At 42.6% G+C, this 20,237-nt stretch overlaps 1 protein-coding gene across 5 annotated transcripts in view; it reads right to left on the minus strand.

The window, feature by feature from the left end:
• The window catches only part of LOC138964837 (uncharacterized), a 51,009-nt gene that overhangs the window by 12,902 nt on the left and 17,870 nt on the right, over positions 1-20,237 (minus strand). For 4 of the 5 annotated variants that reach the window (XM_070336881.1, XM_070336882.1, XM_070336884.1 and 1 more), the window contains 12 exons: positions 18,724-18,782; positions 16,430-16,582; positions 15,585-15,774; positions 15,022-15,134; positions 14,534-14,695; positions 13,986-14,198; positions 12,087-12,217; positions 11,552-11,712; positions 10,223-10,365; positions 8,729-8,910; positions 7,783-7,900; positions 7,141-7,328 (listed from right to left, as the gene is read on the minus strand). In XM_070336881.1, the coding sequence (XP_070192982.1) occupies positions 7,141-7,328; positions 7,783-7,900; positions 8,729-8,910; positions 10,223-10,365; positions 11,552-11,712; positions 12,087-12,217; positions 13,986-14,198; positions 14,534-14,695; positions 15,022-15,134; positions 15,585-15,774; positions 16,430-16,582; positions 18,724-18,782 (1,813 nt within the window). The remainder of the gene's footprint in view (positions 1-7,140; positions 7,329-7,782; positions 7,901-8,728; positions 8,911-10,222; positions 10,366-11,551; positions 11,713-12,086; positions 12,218-13,985; positions 14,199-14,533; positions 14,696-15,021; positions 15,135-15,584; positions 15,775-16,429; positions 16,583-18,723; positions 18,783-20,237) is intronic. The other variant, XM_070336883.1, reaches the window with a different exon arrangement.

Raw genomic sequence — 20,237 nt, forward strand, 5'->3', positions numbered from 1 at the left:
TGTGGAGGTCTTAAAAGGGGGGTTCCACTGTATACCATCAACACTTTAGTTTGACTCGTGTAAACTGTTGCTTGTTCCTGGTTACAAGCAAAGCACACAGTTAGAATAGAATTCCTGTTATTTCTTAAGGCTGGAGCATACACCTGAGGCCATATTTCAAAGTGGTTAGGCAGTTTTAAAGGTTTGTTTTTATGTTAGTTCAGTGTTTTGTTTATCAGGAAAAAACAAAATGAATAGAGCTTGTCGCGCAAAATTTTGAGATAACGACTGAAGTTTGAGCATAGGTATGAGATTTTTTCACGCAAACCCTACTGAAGAATTTGTGATATTTTATTGTGAATATGTTAACAAAAAAACAATCGGATGATCACAAACTGAAGAAGAGAAATAGGGAAGCAAAATAGAACATCAAACATAAAGATTTTACAGGTGAATTTGGAAAAAATCCCGTATGTATCCATTTTTGAAGCCCAATTTGAAGCATGGAACACAGTCAAACATAAATTAAAAGTGTTAAAGTGGTTACAGTGTTCAGAAATAGTGTTAAATAACAAGTTGAGTTATCCCTCTTCACAAATTTTAAAAGAAATACACCTCTTGTCGCGCAAAATTTTGAACTGTGATGCTTTTACTACCCCCACCCCCTACTCATTTTTCAGAAAAGAGTGCATATTATCTTCCAAATAGACAAGCAAGGTAGTCAGATGATCAAAACTTAAAAACAGAAATAGGGAAGCAAAATAGAACATGCAACATACAGTGATTTAACTGGTGAATAACAGAAAAAACCCACTTTTTTTACTCATTTAATTAGCTGAATTTAAAGCTTGGAAGACAGAAATAAATAAATTAAAAGTGCTAATGTGGTTACAGTGTTCAGAAATAGTGTTAGATACCAAGTTGAGTTATCCCTCTTCATCACAGTTAAAAGAAACGCACCTCTTGTCGCGCAAAATCTTGAACTGTGATGCTTTTACTACCCCTACCCCCTACCCATTCTTCAGAAAAGAGTGCATATTATCTTCCAAATAGAAAGGCAAGGTAATCAGATGATCAAAAACTTAAGAACAGAAATAGGGAAGCAAAATAGAACATCCAACATAGTAATTAGACTGTTGAATTCAGAAAAAACACACTTTTTTACTCATTTTATTATCTGAATTTAAAGCTTGGAACACAGGGAAAAAAAAAATAAAAGTGCTAAAGTGGTTACAGTGTTCAGAAATAGTGTTAGATACCAAGTTGAGTTATCCCTCTTCATCACAGTTAAAAGAAACACACCTCTTGTCGCGCAAAATCTTGAACTTTGATGCTTTTCCCAATAAACATGCCAGAACTGGGCCATTGCTGGCGTTTTGATGGCAATGCCAGTTGCCAGAACTACTGCCATCAAAGGCCCACTTATGGCCCAATGCTGGCATATTACCCGTATGCACATTGGCAAATTGATGGGCCATCACTGGCAAGCCAGCACTTTGCCAGCAAAAACCCATCATTTATTTGCTGGCTTTTTGATGGCTTGCCATCATTTTGCCAGCAATTTGCCAGCAATTTTCCAGCAAAAACCCATCATTTATTTGCTGGCTTTTTGATGGCTTGCCATCATTTTGCCATCATTTTGCCAGAATTTTGCCAGCAAAAACCCATCATTTATTTGATGGCTTTTTGATGGCTTGCCATCATTTTGCCAGAATTTTGCCAGCAAAAACCCATCATTTATTTGATGGCTTATTGATGGCTTGCCATCAAAACCCCAGCATTTTGCCAGCATTTCGCCAGCATTTTGCCAGCATTTTGCAGGTTTTTAGTTCCATATAAAAAAAAACTTTTTTCCATATATTTTCCGTTAATGGCCCTTTACCTGCTGAAATTACCGGGCCAGTTGTGGCCCGGCAAAATGCCATATTTCTGTCTTTACCATTGCCAGCAAAATGCCAATAAGTTGCAGGAAATATACCAATACCACTGATTCGGATAGAATGACGGCTCTATTCATGTACTCGATCTGCACAGTCTTGTTAGCCCATAGATGGTTGTTAGAAGTCTATAAATATGCTTTGTTTTGTCATTTTTTACTGTGAATGTAATAACAATAACAAAACACAGCACATCAATGGACTTTTCAACCCATGCTGGCGGCAAGACGTGCGCAAATAAAGCAAAGGGCAATGCTGTCAAGCTGTACATTAGCAATATGCATATGCGTAATTATCAAATTCATCAGTAAAATGCAATTGAAATGCTAATCACATTTGTCGTGTAACTTATCTGGTAAGTAAAGGCAGTGGTTTTGACAGAATATCGTCATCAACGCAGTTATAGCGGGCACAACAACAATACAGTAATATATATTAAAAACAAAACAAATGTAAAGCTTCCAAACAGCAACGACTCATTACCGAAACAGTACAGAAACGTACGCTTTGTTTTCAGTTGCTCACTGTTTTATTTTATTTGTACAGCGTTCTAAATTTCACACTCGAGACATGATGACCAAAGGCAGGAATGTTTCTTGTTCACTTCCCAGTAAACCTCCGTAAGATTGTCTTGATTCTGTCATTTCTCTGTTCGCATCCGCAACGTTGAGATAACGCTTCTTTTCTTTGTCCTGACGTCGTAGCCTACGGTAAGCCATTGAAACTCTCAAGTCCTCCTGCCGTTCACCTCTTGAAACATGAAAGCAAACGAGTTTTGTTGGTTTTAATTCATTATTCCATATCACACACACACACACACACACACACACACACACACACACACACACACACACACACACACACACACAACCAAACAACCAAACAAACGCAAGCATACACGCAGGCATGCAAGCAAACAGCACACGCACGCACGCACGCGCGCGCGCTCACACACACACACGCGCACACACACACGCGCACACACACACGCGCACACACACACACACACACACACACACACACACACACACACACACACACACACCACACACACACACACACACACACACACACACACACAGAGGCATTCTCACAGAGAGGACGACTTCTTGTAATCTATCATATTTTCTGAACTGACTAAAATGCCAAGCAGAAGTAAGGGGTCAACAGGAATATGTATTTTGATCTAACCTGCGAAGCTTACGTTGTCTCGGACAGCTCTCTTGCGTTTCTCTCAGGAACTGAGACCCAGGCGAGCTGCATCTTATCCAGTTGGGCAGTCAGACACTTGCACAAATCTTTGTCCTGGAGTGAATAGACACATACTCAATGTCAACATTCACAAGATGCAATTTGTTTGGTTACAAGTAAGCTTATGGTAATGCCTATGGTGCTTTTCTTTTGACAGAGACAAAACAAACTCAATCACACAAAGAAAGGAAAAAGGCACACACACACACACACACACACACACACACACACACACACACACACACACACACACACACACACACACACACACAACCGCGCGCGCGGGCGCACACACACACACACACACACAACCGCGCGCGCGGACGCACACACACACACACACACACACACACACACACACACACACACACACACACACACGCGCGCGCGCGCGCGCGCGCGCAGATTCTTTCTTACAGAGAGGACGACTTCTTAAAGTCTATTATATTTTGCGAACTGACTCAAACGTCCAGCAGAAGAAAGTTGAAAAAAAGACCGACAACGGAGGAAAAGAACAAGAAGATACTAGATCTAACGCCGTTGCGACGACCTGCTCACACAACTGTTTGTGAAACTCACCACGCTTGCTTCTAGCCGGAGGAGATCGGACGCGTACTGAAATCGAAGAAGGTGCTTTGGAAATTCCTTGAAGTTGAATGCAAAACAAATAACCGGACATCTGCAGAACCACCGCGGGTCGGATTTAGTTGACAATGCGTCATCATCACGAGTGACGTCAAGATATTTCGACATTTGTTTGTACATTATGTCACTCCAAGAGAGAAAGTCATACCGCTGTGCTGTCGCAGATCTTCTTGCCAGCAATAATCCAGCATTGGCCCACTGCTGGCGTGCCAGCAAAAACCCACCTATAATTGCCAGCAAATCGCCACCTATGGCCCAATGCTGGCAAACAAGCACTGGGCCATCAATGGCGTGCCAACAGTGGGCCAATTAAGGCATTTTACTGGCCGACAATATTACTGGAATGCCAGAGATGGGCCAGTGATGGCAAGCCATAACTGGGCCTTTGTTGGCAAACCATAATTGGCCCAGTGTTGGTTTTTTTATGGAAAGCTTTACCAAACTTGCCAGCAAAAAGCCAGCAATGGCCCAGTTCTGGCATGTTTATTGGGTTTACTACCCCCACCCCCTACCCATTTTTCAGAAAAGAGTGCATATTATCTTCCAAATAGGAAAGCAAGGTAATCAGATGATCAAAAACTTAAGAAGATAAATAGGGAAGTAAAATAGATATCCAACATAGTGATTTAACTGCTGAATTCAGAAAAACACACTTTTTTTCTCTCATTTTTGAAGCTGAATTAGAAGTTTGGAAGACAGAAAAAATAAATTAAAAGTGCTAAAGTGGTTACAGTGTTCAGAAATAGTGTTAGATACCAAGTTGAGTTTTCGCTCTTTATCACAGTTAAAAGAAACACACCTCTTCTCGCGCACAATCTTGAACTGTGATCCTTTTACTACCCCCGCCCCCTACCCATTTGAACACAAAAGAGTGCATATTCTCTTCCAATTAGAAAAATAAGTAATTTTAAGCAACTGGACATTTTTAAAATACATCTTTTCTGTCAGTCCAAGGATTGCTTAGTCCATTAAAAACAAACAGACTAGGATTTAGCGCACCCATTTTAAGAAAAAGTTAACATGATAATTGATATATCAGACTTTTTTATGCAATTACTACTGAAGATTCCAGACCAGGTAAAACAATCATTTTATATCCTTTGTCACATTTTTAAAATTTTGTTTATCAATCTATCTATAGCGAGTCTTGTCTCTTTGTGTCATTTAGTTATTTTCAAGAATTCTATCCTGGCAAAAAAAATTAAAAATCCCTACCTACCTACCCTATTTTGTTTACCCATGTTATTAGAAACAGACAATTTATTTTTATTGGCCTAAAGATCTTGAAACATTTGTTTTAATAGAGAAATAACAAGTACAGCCCTTAGCTGTGTCACTCGAATTTCTTTGTCAGGCTGAAACTTAGCTGTTGCGTTGAACTCATCTACACACTCACGTTACTCACACAAGTATACAATTCTACCCACAGAGGCGTTCGGGGATGGGGGTCTCGCACTCGGGCGAATCACACCACAAAATACAAAGTATAACGTACACAGATTTTTCTATTGAACCAAAAAGCAAATTAAATCATGAATAAATCAATCAAGCAAAACTTCCACACAATGACACACTCCCTCTCGGTTCACACTGCGCTCTGGGCGTGCACACTTGGCAGCACGTATACCGTTCCGACGCCGTTTGTCTTCCTGCAAGTTCAGCACAGGCACACGATTGTCCAAGAATCACAATAATCCTCGTGAATGTCACAGCAGGCATAGTAAGGTTACGTAGAAAAGTCCAAAAGGGTGCGTTAATGGTGGTAATCCGGCACACCCACAAACACACACACACACACACACATTGACACACACACACACACACACTGACACACACACACACACACACATACACACACACACACACACACACACACACACTCCGGTTTGGTAAGTTACCTGATAAATGTGGTTCTCAACTCACAAGACCAATTTGTCATCTTCCAGTGTGAAATTCAGATCTGCCCTAAGTACGTGCAATAAAATGTAGAAGCGATAATCTGAAAAATATCTTTTCGCGTGAACGCTGCATTGGCGAGTACACATGTAAGGGAGACAATTCCCCAATCACATCAGTAACGTGTCGTCTGCTATGCTACAAATGACACACTCCCTCTCGGTTCACACTGCGCTCTGGGCGTGCACACTTGGCAGCACGTATACCGTTCCGACGCCGTTTGTCTTCCTGCAAGTTCAGCACAGGCACACGATTGTCCAAGAATCACAATAATCCTCGTGAATGTCACAGCAGGCATAGTAAGGTTACGTAGAAAAGTCCAAAAGGGTGCGTTAATGGTGGTAATCCGGCACACACAAAAAACACACACACACACACACACACACACACACACACACACACACACACACACACACACACACACACACACACTCCGGTTTGGTAAGTTACATGATAAATGTGGTTCTCAACTCACAAGACCAATTTGTCATCTTCCAGTGTGAAATTCAGATCTGCCCCAAGTACGTGCAATAAAATGTAGAAGCGATAATGTGAAAAATATCTTTTCGCGTGAACGCTGCCACTTTGTCATCAGTCCGATGTCTTTTACTATCCAGAGCAGGGATGAACACACTTTTTCATCAGCAGTTTGTTATGTTTATCCGCAGACTGCTTTCCATTACTTGTCTGTTTTAGATTGACTCGTAGGGTTCTTCAGCCAGGCAAGAAGTGCTTGTTTACCGACACGTTCTCACGCACGACATGTCGTAAATGCAAGTTCTAACGATTGTTTTTTATTGCACTGATAGAGAATGTCGATAGTTGTAAACTTCTGCCATTTCCTAATGTTTATTTCATTATTTTGCATACGGATTTGGCTAATAAGTGGATAATCTGTTACGACACGAAACGCGTTCTAAATCCGGGAAGGGAGTTGTGTCCTACTGCCTTAAGATTGAACGCACACAATCGTGCACTCTTTTGTAGTCTCGGCTAGCCGCCTAAATATGAGTTTTAGTTAGACTCTGATATCACATGGCTCTCAGAAAGAAATTCTAATGTTCAAGCAATAAAATAAAAAAATTCAAATTAAATTTTATTTTACGAAGGTAAGCCTGTCCTTAACTGGGTGAAGTCGACTACACGAAGTATAGACTACACGAAGTATAGACTACACAAAGTATAGACTACACGAAGTATAGACTACACGAAGTATACTTCGTGTAGCTGGCCGCACGAAGCTTCAGCACTGAGTTTTCAGTAAAAGCCTTTGGGGAGTCGAGGCAAAGTCGACTTCAGGCTTAAATAAGGATGTGCTTTTTAAGCATTGCATAAGGGGTCACGGCACGGATACATGGTCTATCCACCATACCTTGTTCTCGCCGATGAAGTCGTGGGAAGACCCCTTCTCCTGGCGCTCCACCATGCTGTCGACAAAGTCCTTGTTGAAGCTGTCGATGGGGGTCCAGTCGCGGGAGGTCTGCAGCATCACCATTGGCGTCTCTGTGATCGCTTCGTCTCGCGTCAAAAGCGGTGAGCGTTCCCAGTCTGGTCGCAGTTCTGTTGAAAACGAGTTTGTGTCAAATGGAACGGGAAAACAGAAAGAATCGAAAAAAAGAGAGAATGAAAAGAAAACTTCTCTTCAAGCAAGAAGGGTCTGTCTACCATATTGAGATAATAAAGTTAATTTGATTTATTTTATATGCGACAGGATGACGCAGTAGTCCCCCTTTTTCACAGGTAGCTGCTGTGCATTGACGGAGTTGTCTCCCTGCCAAAGCGTGAGCCATTTACAGAAGCTCAACGTTTTGGGTATGTTGGTAGACAGTACACATGTGAGATGTGGAGTAGCTGTTTGGGGTACGTCTGGCTATGGTCTTCATTCACAAGGAGCTTCTTGAATGATGCGCATCTTCTAACCATATCCTGCGATGGAAAAACATGAACACAAGGCTTTAGAAGGCTTTAGAAAGGTTGTCACTGATCTATCTCTCCAAGGGATAAAATCCCTTACCTTCAAAGTCCTCTGCAGTGAAGGGCACGCCAAACTCCTTGCTCATCGACACCACCATGTCCGAGTTGAGAAAAATGTTGTTCTTCACTACGTCCTTCATCAGGTGCAGCCTGGTCATCTGAAAACAGCGACACAAAATCAGATGCACATTCAGTTTGACAGGCTGTCCCTTAATGGTTGGTTCTGGTGAGGTTATGCCCCCTCTTTCTTTCGGCTGGTAACTGGCGCCACCTCGCGGCAAGATCACACGAGAAAGGAAAAAAAACTTGCATTGGTCCCAACTAGCATATCGCTTTGGTAACAGTTCGTGTGTAAGTCGTGCATTTTATACGGTAAACAGACAATGGTTGGTTCTGGTGAGGTTATGCCCCTTCTTTCTTTCGGCTGGTAACTGGCGCCACCTCGCGGCAAGATCACAGGACTTGTCTCGCGTTATCGCCCCAGAAGCGCTCATTGAGCCGGAATTAAGTCAACTTCGTGAAAACTTAAGTAAAGTCTTTTTACTGAAAAATCAGTTCAAACCTTCTTGCAGCCAGCTTCTTGAAGTAGACTTTGAGAAGTCAACTTCGCTTCATTAATTCGAGGCTATATCACTTTCTTACTACTGACAACAGCGGCAATGCATCATCTGCTCATTATCCTTCTAAAACTAACACCAAAAGATCTATTTTCATTTTTAGAACACTTTGTGTGGGTGCATGAGTATGTGCATGCTTGTGCGTGTGTGTATGCGTGCGTGCATGCATGCATAATGCACATGTTCATGCATGATTGCGTGTATTTATGTGTCCGTCTGCTTCAATGCATGTGCATGGGTGCATACATTTGTGCATGGATGCAAGTGTGTGTCTGTGAATGTGTCTGTGTGTGCAAGTATATACACAAACTCCCTTTCCTGTCCTGCATCATTGTCTTCAACACAATCACACGCACAACATGAACCCACCTCTTCCAACCTAGTCAGAGCCAAAAAGCAGGGCTTGGGCACCATGTCTCTCACATAGAGCAGCGACTGTGCCACCACCAGTCTCAGTGGCTCATGAAGCTTGACGCGACACAGATCTACGTCCAACGGACCGTAAAGACGCTTGCTGAAGCTGAAGTCCGAGTTGTACATCACGCGTACATCTGAAACGTACAAGCTTTCATTTTTACATTTAGTTTTGACAGGGTTTGGGCTAGCCAAGCCTTACTGCATGTAGTCTCGCTGATGACTTGTTTTCAGTGTTGTTTTAGTTTCAGGCTGACAGACTGGCTTAATGTTTTGATATTGGTTTATGCGACTTGTTTGTTTTTCGATATCTGATAAACAAAGGGAAGTATTTTTTTCATTTTTTGTTCATTCTTACTACTTTATTATCCCATTGCTGGGAAACTTGGGTTACTTCCGTACAGGGCAAAGCTAGCAGCAACACGAGTCGCACTACCCTGGTGTTTGCGTGGTTAGGTGTAGTAATCAGCCACCTGCACTTTTGGCATAATGCCTGAGGTCTTTTACATGCAACAGCAGTAGGTCATGGATACCATCTTTGAGTCTGCACATAAAGTTGACCCATGTCCGTCCTGGCCTGGATTCAAACCTATGACCCGAGGATCACAGTGAATAAAAACACTATGGGCTACAATGACACAAATGACAAAATATCTGCTCTAGAAATACTGAAGCAATTGTGTTCAGTTGCCTGCAAAATTCTAAGGAACTCATTATTGAGTATACTCACCAAGAATTGTCCAGTCATAACCTTTTGACATTAAGATCAATAAATAATTAAAAAATATGTATTGCTGGTAGAAAATTCATTATGCTTTACTGTTGATGAAATGAGTTTCTACAAAGGGAAAGTGTTTTGTTTGTGTGTGATGTGTCTGGTATATGTCAAACTTTACTACATTAGATTCTGGAGAAGAACAAATGATGAAAGGGACAGTATGTGAAAGACACCGGAGTAGATCGATCCGTTATACCATGTAAAGACTCTCTTCTTCTTTGTTCATGGGCTCAAACAACCACGATATTTAACGTGTCTGACCGTTTTTACCCCGCCATTTAGACAGCCATACGCCGCTTTGGGGGATGCATGCTTGGTATATTTATGTTTCTATAACCCGCCGAAATCTGACATGGATTACAGGATCTTTTCCGTGCGCACTTGGTCTTGTGCTTGCGTGTACACATGAAGGGGGATAAGGCACTATAGCAGGTCAGCACATACATTGACCTGGGAGATCGGACAAATCTCCACCCTTTACCCACCAGGCTGGGATTCAAACCCACAACCTTCCGCTTGGGAGGCCAGTGTCTTATCCACTAGGCCACTGCGCCCGTCAAAAAGTAAAACTGTAAAGTTCCATGAGCTAATAGAGAAGTTACTGTGTCTTAAAAAAGGTTTTTCACTGCAATCCTCATTATCATTCAAAATGACTAAATTCTAATTGCCACCTGAGTTTTCGGGACGTGGCAGCTCGTCCCATAGTCTCTCGATAGCTTTGTCTCTCAGCCCTTCTAGGACAAATATGTGCTTCTCTCCGTCCAGGACGTGAAAACCTGTCACAATGTCCAGAGTCCCGCTTGTCTGTTGCTCACTGCAATAAAACACTTCAACTGTTAGCATCATGCTCTTCACAACCTATCATACATACAGTCATTCAAGTTAGCAATTGTCTCCCCCCTTTCCTAACCTAGGTGGTGGGTTCAAGTGCTAGTCCTTCGGATGAGACGAAAAACCGAGGTCCCTTCGTGTACACTACATTGGGGTGTGCACGTTAAAGATCCCACGATTGACAAAAGGGTCTTTCCTGGCAAAATTGGTTAGGCATAGATAAAAAATGTCCACCAAAATACCCGTGTGACTTGGAATAATAGGCCGTGAAAAGTAGGAAATGCGCCGAAATGGCTGCGATCTGCTGGTCGATGTGAATGCGTGATGTATTGTGTAAAAAATTCCATCTCACACGGCATAAATAGATCCCTGCGCCTTGAGTCCGAGTCTGGAGATACGCGCGCGATATAAGACTTCATATAATAATAATAAAAACCAAGAAAACGCACAACAAAACCCAATCTTAGTATTTTCTTCATCAATATTTCGTCAGTTGTTGCTGACTTCTTCATGATGGTATGGGTAATAGACGATGTTTGGAAATAACTCTGTCAGGTTTTTACGGGTTGTGAAAGAGTGAATACCCTTGCTTTTTCAAGGACAAATAAATTCACATGTGTTCCTCTCCCCCTGTTTTAGACACACCCCTCACTAGTGATTGGCCCCTCCAATGTTGGTCCTAGTAAAACTCAAGGGTATTCACTCTTTGTCAACCAATACAAACCAGACAGAGTTATTTTCGGAATTCGTCTATTAAGGCATCAGTAAGTTATCATTACTTATTACTCTATTACGATCAATGATGATAATGCTATTCAGTGTTCCTGCTATTTGCTCTGTACGTTGCACAACATTCGTGTGGCTTCTTGGCGATATTCACTGTTGTGGTTTACTGACTATATATGCCACATATGCAGATACAGGGATGTTTGCACACCACATACATGCATGAGCACAGACTTCAGGATACAGGCAGCTGGATTAGCAGGCATGTCAAAAGACACAACCAATCGAACAGAATAAAACACACACACACACACACATGCACGCATGCACACGCACACACACACACATCTTTGCAAACACACACACACACGTCTTTGCACACACACACACACACAAACTCCCCCCCCCCCCTCCACACACACACACAATCCCTCCAGCCTCACATGGAGAGTTTATAGGTGGAGAGCGCAGCATCAATCACGTGTTGCGACATGTCATCCAACTCCAAGGCTAGGGCATTGATCTCCGTCACCAGGCCCTGAAGCCTGTGCAGCATGGTGGTGTTGTTGTAGGCAAATACAAAGATGATTCGCCCAAACGGACACTGCACAACAAATGATGATACGCAGGTTACTTCAAGTGTGATAAAAGCAAAGGTAAATCTTTCAGCAAACCTATCTAGCTGCATGATCCTGATTTTTTTGCTATTAATCTTCGGTGGATTTGAATACAGAATCTTCAAACCCCTGATAATGACATACTTCATTTTCTTTTCTCATTTCATTTACTTTATTATCCCAATGGCAATTCGGGTGGCTTCCTCCCAGTGGAAAGCTAGCAGCAACAAGAGTCGAGGCAAGGCATGCAGGTAGGTTGGAAAAGAATCAGGCAGACAGACAGACAGACAGAGGGACGGACATACAGACAGAGGGACGGACATACAGACAGAGGGACGGACATACAGACAAATTCCGTTACCTCTGGGGTGGACTCTAGCTCTTCCTTAGTGGCCAGTTTGGCTGGCGTGATGATGGGATAGGCCAGTTCCACCTGAATCTTCAGAGCGGCCCCCGTCTGCATGTATTTGCCTGCTGGCAGCGGCTTGTCCACTGAAACACACACACAAATCCAGCACTCAGCAATGTTGTACTGAAACTATAATCATTGGCATTGCCTCGCCTGCGTCTTCCCAATGAAAATGTTATCAGCTAAGTTCATGATCTGTATCACAAGTGTTTGTCTTTCTGTCCACTTACAAGACCGCTGGGTCGAGTACAGTCAATGCGCCATTTTGTTTTGTCATAAATTAAACATTCCAATACAGTAAAACCTGAGTCTAGCGGACCCTTGTTGTAACCGCCACCTGCTACATACGCACAGTTTATCATGGAACGAACACGATTTCAACAATAACTAACCTTGAATGGACGGACACCTGCCACTTACGGACGCGGAGACGATTTTTCGGACCGTAGGAAGTGTAAACACTGTCACAAACGGACACTACGTACATGAAAACGCAACTTCGAAAACTCGACTGTTATTCAGGTCAGTGCTCGGCAGCCGTAGCACAAATGGTTGCTGATTGGTTGTCCTGTCCCTTTTCTGACCAATCTATGGCTTGTTTAGATGGAGACTCACTTTTGCTTCGCTCACTTTCGCTTTTCCGCATTGTGGATACAGTCACAACCAAAAGCAACAGTACTGTGTTTGAAAATGGAATCTCCAGCAGGAAAAAGAAAAGCGTTGACTTTAGAGCAGCGTGTCGCTGCCTTGAAAAAACTAGATAGCGGCCAATCATGCCGAGATGTGGCGAAGGAGATGGGATGTGGTAAAACACAGATCGTGAGGATCAAATCGGAAAAAGAAGACGTGATGAAGGAGTGGGAGTCAGGGCCACGAAGCGACCAAAAAAACTGTGAAACGTCGGAAAACGCAATATGAAGACCTGAAGGCTCTCTCCTCAACTTTGCTGAGATGCAAGGAAATGTCGAGCTTGTGAATGCTGCCTTCACGCTGAAGTCCATGCTTGAAGACGTCAAGCTTAGGGAAGCTGGACGAGCCAAACAAACAGGCATCCAGGACTTTTTCAAATCGTCTTGATGAACACTATTCAATTCAATTTAATTTAATCTTGTTTTAATTCCTGTCTCCGCCCTCAATCTGTGCCTTGCACAATGATCTGGTCATTTTATTTAAGTTTTTACCTTGTGTTTTGTGTTGAAAAATAAATACATACTCCAGGATTGACAAAAAGTGTCTTGTACATTTTACGTGCTCTTTGTAAAATATTGCCCCGGCCCCTCCACCTGTAAAGAAAGGACACCTGTCTAATAGGGACACCATTCCCTGCATGTATGGGTGTTCTTTCGAGACAGGTTTTACTGTAACATACCATTCTAGTTTTTTAATTCTGAAATTCAATTGTTAGCCCAACGTTAGTCCCTACCTGAGTGCCTAGCATCATAGGGCAGCTTTTTTTGGTCTTTCTCACATATCTTCCTGTGTATTTTTTCCAACCCATTCTCAAGGCTAACGTTCACTATGGCCTTAACAACACAGTGTTGACTATACCAGCCCCAAAAAATCTTAAACGAATTGAGGATGGAAGTCGCTTGTTCATGTCAATGCTTGTTATTCTCTCAGGTGCCAGGAGATTGGTTCAGTATAACTATCGCTTGCTCCATTACACATGACGTATGCATATAGAGCTCTTACTTCCCTTGGTTATTTGATCTATACCAGCCCCCCTTATAGGGGTCTACCCTCCTGTCTAGCAGCCTTTTACCTTGCACTTCCCTCATTCACCATCTCTGGTTATCTTATTTGCCATGCTGTCCATAAGGATACTGTCTTTTCTTCTACCAATGAACTCACCAGGTCCGTCCACAGCTCCAGCCACCCCCACCAGCCGGGAGTCCCTCCCTCCCTCTACGCCCAGCACGTCCGGCAAGGGGCAGTTGTGAACCGGAATCTTCAGCTCCAGGAAACGGTGTCCTAGCAACAGCTCTGAGAGGTCGACGTGACACACTCCGTAAGGGTCCCAGGGTTTGTTGCGGCCGTGGAATGGATTGTGCAGGGTGCGTCTGCCTGGAAAACAGAAGATAAAAGTCTTTCACATACTGGAGATTGCTGGTTAAAATGTGAATATTACTGAAAATAAACTTATCAACTGATTAAACCTCCTAGATAATATTTGTTCCTAGTTTTGAAAAAAATTGTACTGTGGACCCCCCCCCCCCCCCCTCTCATCACTGCAGGTGGCCTTTCCTGACAGGCATATATTATTATAAAGATTATAGACAATGGGACACTAGAAGGTGTTCTTTTTGGGGATGTGGCCCCTTATCAGAGGGAGCTTGCATTACAAGTATCATTGTATCCAACTCTTGCTATAATATCAATTTCCGTATTGTCCAACTTACTGGCCACAGTGCCGACATTGCTGATCTTCTCGTCCTCAAGGTCGTCACCGAACAGCGTTCCCTTCAGCGTGACATCCTCTGCCTTGCGGTCTCTGTCGTGAACTTCCACCTGCATGGCCGGACCTGAAAGATATTCTCGCAGCTCACTCGGCTCTTGAGGACCTAAACAGCAACAACAACAGCAAATAAATGTTAAAAATAAAAGACAATAAATAAAACAGTAGATACAACAATAAAAATAATAACAAATATTTGTTTATTTTTAACAGAAATGAGGTCACATAACATACACATCGGAGTGAGTTATTGGCTGTGATCGTTGTTTTAACTGCATGGTCAAGCATGTGTTTTCTATTTGTACGAGGTTTTGTTAGCAGGGCGCAACTCTGCCACAACACTCGCACATCCTGACACAGTTATTTCTGGAAAACGTTTATTCCCCCACCCTCAAGAAGAAAGAAAGTGAACCAATGAAATGTGTCACTGACCTAGCAGAACCACATTCTTGTCATCCCAGTAGATGTTCCTGTCATGCTCCTTGGCTACAGTGGTGTGCATTGGCTGCTTGAAGAACTGGTATTTACAGTACACTGGCTGGCATCTGAAACACAAGGAAACCAAATTCAACAATTTCTTTCACAATAATATTTTTGACTGTTTATCACTTTGTTCTTATGAGTCAGAGTGGTTAGGGCGCTTGCCTCTCACCATGAAGGTCGTGGGTTCATACCCCGTCTTGGGCGAAATACAAACACCCGATTTTTCCGAGCGCTCTCCAGTCAACCCAGCTGAAAATAAGTACCTGACCCTATTCAGGACCAGGAAAGGCAAAGGCAGTGAGGAGTGGGCCCCGCTCTCATAAAGCTGGCCCGAGCGTAGTTGAAATCTCTAACATGTTGCTCCCCTACGACCAAAATTAGTTATGGGACTGCTTTTACCTTGCGAGTCAAACTACAAAATTGGCATAGTGTCACCAGAGAGTAAATCAACTCCAGTTACCACTGTAAATTAATACAACAAAAACTGAGCCACACCTAAGCTCAACACTCACTTGGACTTGAGCTCCTCGATGGACATGGGAGAGTTGGGCAAGTCAGTGACAGATTTGACTGTGATGATCATGGGGTTCAACTCCTGTTTCAGCTCATCGGACATGAGTGGCAGGTCCAGGGACACGGTGATGAACAGGTCCTCCACGCCCGACACCGGCTGCTCAAGTCGACTGGTGATGCTCTGAGACCCTGGAAGACAATTACACCAAGACAATGAAATCTGCTTTGAGCTGATGAATGTGCATCTTAAGTGCCGTTCAAAATGGCAGAATTTCAACCAACTTTTCCCCAACTTTTGTTGGTTTGAAATCGCACCCGAGTTGTTGAGGCCAAGTCGGCAAAAAGTCTGCCATGTGAACAGCCCCAACGATTTAGGTTCGATTTAGCGGTGACTCAAAAACTCAGTTGAGCACTGTTTGTTTTGCGAAGACTTTTCTTATCGTGCTTACTGATTGGTTAGCTCTAGCCAAACTGCTCGTCCCGCATTAGGAGGTAGCTCCGATAGCTGAACTTGCCTTCAAGTCTGCAGAGAATCACTGATCAAAACTCATTTGAGTTTTTGCATTATTCACAAGGGCAGTGATTTTCATTTGACTTGGTGCCGCTTGAAATCGCTTGAAAGTTAGGGGCAAGTTGATGGAAAGTCTGATGTGAACATGAACGCTTAACACATGTCAAAGCTTGTAGTAAATTATCTTTATGTTATTTTAAAAACACCAAACAAACAGAAGAGATTAAAGCCATGCACAAGGAAAATATGCAGAATCCAAATTTCTTTGACTGTTCAGTGAGGAATACAGTATGTCAAAACTCTTTAACAACAAAAGTATATACATGTACCAACCTGAGAAGAGTAGAGCCATGCGGAAGGGGACCACACAGACACCAAATTTCTTGGTATTTTCAACAGCGGCTGCTGCTGCAGCTTCTGCCTTCTTCTGGTGCCGCCGTGCAGTGGCGCTGTTTTCATGCACAACCATGTCCTTCAGTGCAGAAGCTATCAAGGGAGAAAGGCATGGTGTTGTTAGAAAGAATCAGACACTGCAATCTCAGATGCATGCATGCACATATCAGTATGCAGGCAGAAAGATAGACAGATGTGGGTTTTTTTTCAACTTGGTACAAGTACATGTTTATCATTTGCATTTTATTCTTCTTCTTCCTTCATGGGCTGAGACTCCCATGGCTTTTACGTTTATGACCGTGTTTACCCCACCATTTAGACAGCCATAAGCCGCTTTCAGGTGATTTTCAAATTTGCAATTAATATTGTTTTTCACCATAATTTGGTACATGTGCTTCATCTATACTCAATAGTTGAATTATATTTCAAGCAAACATTTGCATACAAACTTCATGTTAAGCTTTGCCTAGGCCTAATTTTGTACTTTTAGGAAGAGAAACTTATAGACTATTGGAACAACTTTATTAGAAGTTTTAACTTAAGACAAGCTTATATAAACTACTGGGACAAATCTCTTAGGAGTTTTACAGTTTGTATAAAACGATTTAATATAAACACTACAAGGTACAAAGTGGCACTTCAAATACTCCTTTATCACAAAAAGACATAACTTGAGAAACACCAACACTCGTGCACAAATGAAAACTGCAGGTATATGAATGGTAAAAACATATTCTCAGACATGTTGCGCACACACACACACACACAAACACACATACACACACACACACGCATGCATGCATGCATGCACACACGTACACACACACACGCTCAATCAGCTACTGCATCTTGGTCTAACCCATAAACAGACGTGCACCATACCACCACAAATCTAGGAGAAACACATTTGTTGTGAAAAGTACATCATTTCACAACAAACAAGAACAATAAAACAACCAACAACAATAAAAATCATCACCACTTCCATACTATAAGAAATTATTTGTATTTATATCAGATAAACCAGACAGACTGGCACTGTACTGTTGCAAGAGGGTAAGCGCTTGGACGGAGGGAGGTCGTGATGGGAGTGGAAAAGGGATTGGTTTGCAAGAAATAAATAAGGCAAATAACGCAACGGCAGCTACCTATCGTCTCAAATGTAATTTTGATCATGAACGGAACTCTTGATGCTGTTGTTCTGCCTGCTTACAGATGCTACATTGAACACTTTCTATTTTATCTCAACTGCTACTGTATCTCCATTTAATATTTTCACTCCACTTGAACTATGTTGTTCTGCTATATAATCCTCTCTGTAGTAGTAAAACAGAAAAACAGTTGTGCTAATGACATCACCACACACGACAGTGATCTAATTATGAAACACAGCAAACCAACTACACACTCTTCAAACAAATTATTTGATCAGCTCACACAAAAAAAGCTGCACCTGAGCTTCTCTATGGCAGATTGTACTAGCAAATACATAAACTGCAGTACCATAAAAGCCACACTCCGCTACATTACCTGTCTTTAGCACGCGTTGTTGCCCACCCGAAAACACATACTGTACATTAGCACGACACACTGTAACAGCGTTTCTTCATAGCAAACGGTGCTGGTCACAAAGGAACCGCAAACCATGGCAGCTAGGGGAACACTGAACACGTTTCAATAAAACCACACAACGTTTCTTTACAGCAAAAGATGCTGGCCACAAGCGAACCGCAATTCAAGGCTGCTAGGGGAACACTGCACACGTTTCAATAAAACCACACAACGTTTCTCTACAGCAAAAGATGCTGGCCACAAGCGAACCGCAATTCAAGGCAGCTAGGGGAACACTGCACACGTTTCAGTATAGCCACAGGTTTCTCTACAGCAAACGGTGCTGGTCACAAGCGAACCGCAAACCAAGGCAGCTAGGGGAACACTGCACACGTTTCAGTATAGCCACAGGTTTCTCTACAGCAAACGGTGCTGGTCACAAGCGAACCGCAAACCAAGGCAGCTAGGGGAACACTGCACACGTTTTAGTATAACCACACAGCCTAACTCACCCTCGGACTCCCCCGAGCGCAGGTAGGAACGGGAAGGAAGTGGGGAGGGGGTGTGGACGGATTTGGCAGACGTGGCGGCGCTGGATCGAGGGGGAGGGGGTTTGGGGATGGCCAGAGTCTGCAAGTTGTCACTGGAGGCGACGGAACCCTTGGAAGTTTTAGACTCCTTACCTCCAGCAGACTGCGTGGGTCGCTCGGCGCCTGCAAGACGTCCAAGTCGGCTGAAGGTCCTGCAAGTCAGAAGATAAGATAGAACTGTTGATATTTGTCGGGCTCTGGGATAGTGTTTTATTTCACTGTATTAATTTGATTGTATCATGTTTGTGTGTGTGCGTTTGTGTGTGTGTGTGTGTGTGTGTGTGTGTGTGTGTGTGTGTGTGTGTGTGTGTGCACGCGTTTGTGTGTGTGTCATCATGGATTGATGCCCGACCAAAGCTAACTGAAGCCTGACGGAGCGAAGCAGAGAAGTTTCAAATGGAAGCATGTTAAAGTTATTGTAATTCAATCTGACGACGATCTCTTTCCTGCTTTCATGCGGTTGTAAACAGACAGAATTGGTTCTGTTCCGTTCACACACTACTTCCAGTCCACCTACCTGCAAGGGTCAAGTCCCAAGAAATATGTCTCTGTATTCCTATCTAATCATTCTGCTCCTGTTTTGTTTTCTTTCACATACATTTTCCCTTCTTTTTTGACGGGTCTCTGGACAGCAAACTCTAAAACAAATTCTTTTCATCACAAAGCGATCTTTGGAATTGACTGACGTAATCCGGAAGAATTCATGCATCAACTTACGTCACGTATTCAACGTCATCACTTCGCATAACTTATGGTCTCGGTATTTCCTTTGCTTTCATATTTCCTACTTATAAAATGACCCTCAAAGCTAACCGAGACTAATTGAGGTTGTATCAATGTGCCTCACCAGCAGGTTGTTGATGTTTTTTTTAGCGAGTGTACATCGACAATCAATAACCGGTAATTTTTTAATGAGTTGGGGCATTCTGACCAATCACAGGATCTGTTTCATTAAAACGCCAACTTGATTGAATTACAATATTATTTAACTGTCACTGGTAACAATCAGGGGTGGGACTCTCTTGTGATGAAAAAAGAGGAAATCCCCTTTTTCTAGAGGGGTTCGGGAGCATTCTCCCCCGATTTTTTTTAAATGGTACATTATAATCTGTGCAATCTGGTGCATTTTGAGACTAAAATTCAACTAGTTTGGATCAGGTAAAAAAGACATTCTCCACCCACCCAAATAAAAAATCCCAACCAAACATAAAAAACACTTTCACACAACAATGGTAACATTGTAATGGTGCATATTTACGTAATGAACCATGTATCCATAATCCAATACTGGCAATAGTATGATCCAAGTGACGCCCCAATGCATTGAGGCTCAACATGACTTATAGTATTAGTTATCAGGAGTTTTCAGTCAGCACAATTTAACTCTCAAGCCTCCAGTGTTCTGTTCCATCTTCACTTCTCTCCATATCATTCAGTCAACAAGTTATAGATACTGTGATGAAATGGGACGCGGAAAAATAGATTACTCCAGCGGAATTCGTAAGTTGTGTCCGCGGAAATCCGCGGATTCGCGGAAAAGTCCCACCCCTGAACAATGTTGGTAGATGGACACAAGGAGAGAAACACAATTTGACAGAGGCATGCAT

The sequence above is a fragment of the Littorina saxatilis genome, linkage group LG4 (assembly GCF_037325665.1).
Source record: "Littorina saxatilis isolate snail1 linkage group LG4, US_GU_Lsax_2.0, whole genome shotgun sequence".
NCBI lineage: Eukaryota > Metazoa > Mollusca > Gastropoda > Littorinimorpha > Littorinidae > Littorina > Littorina saxatilis.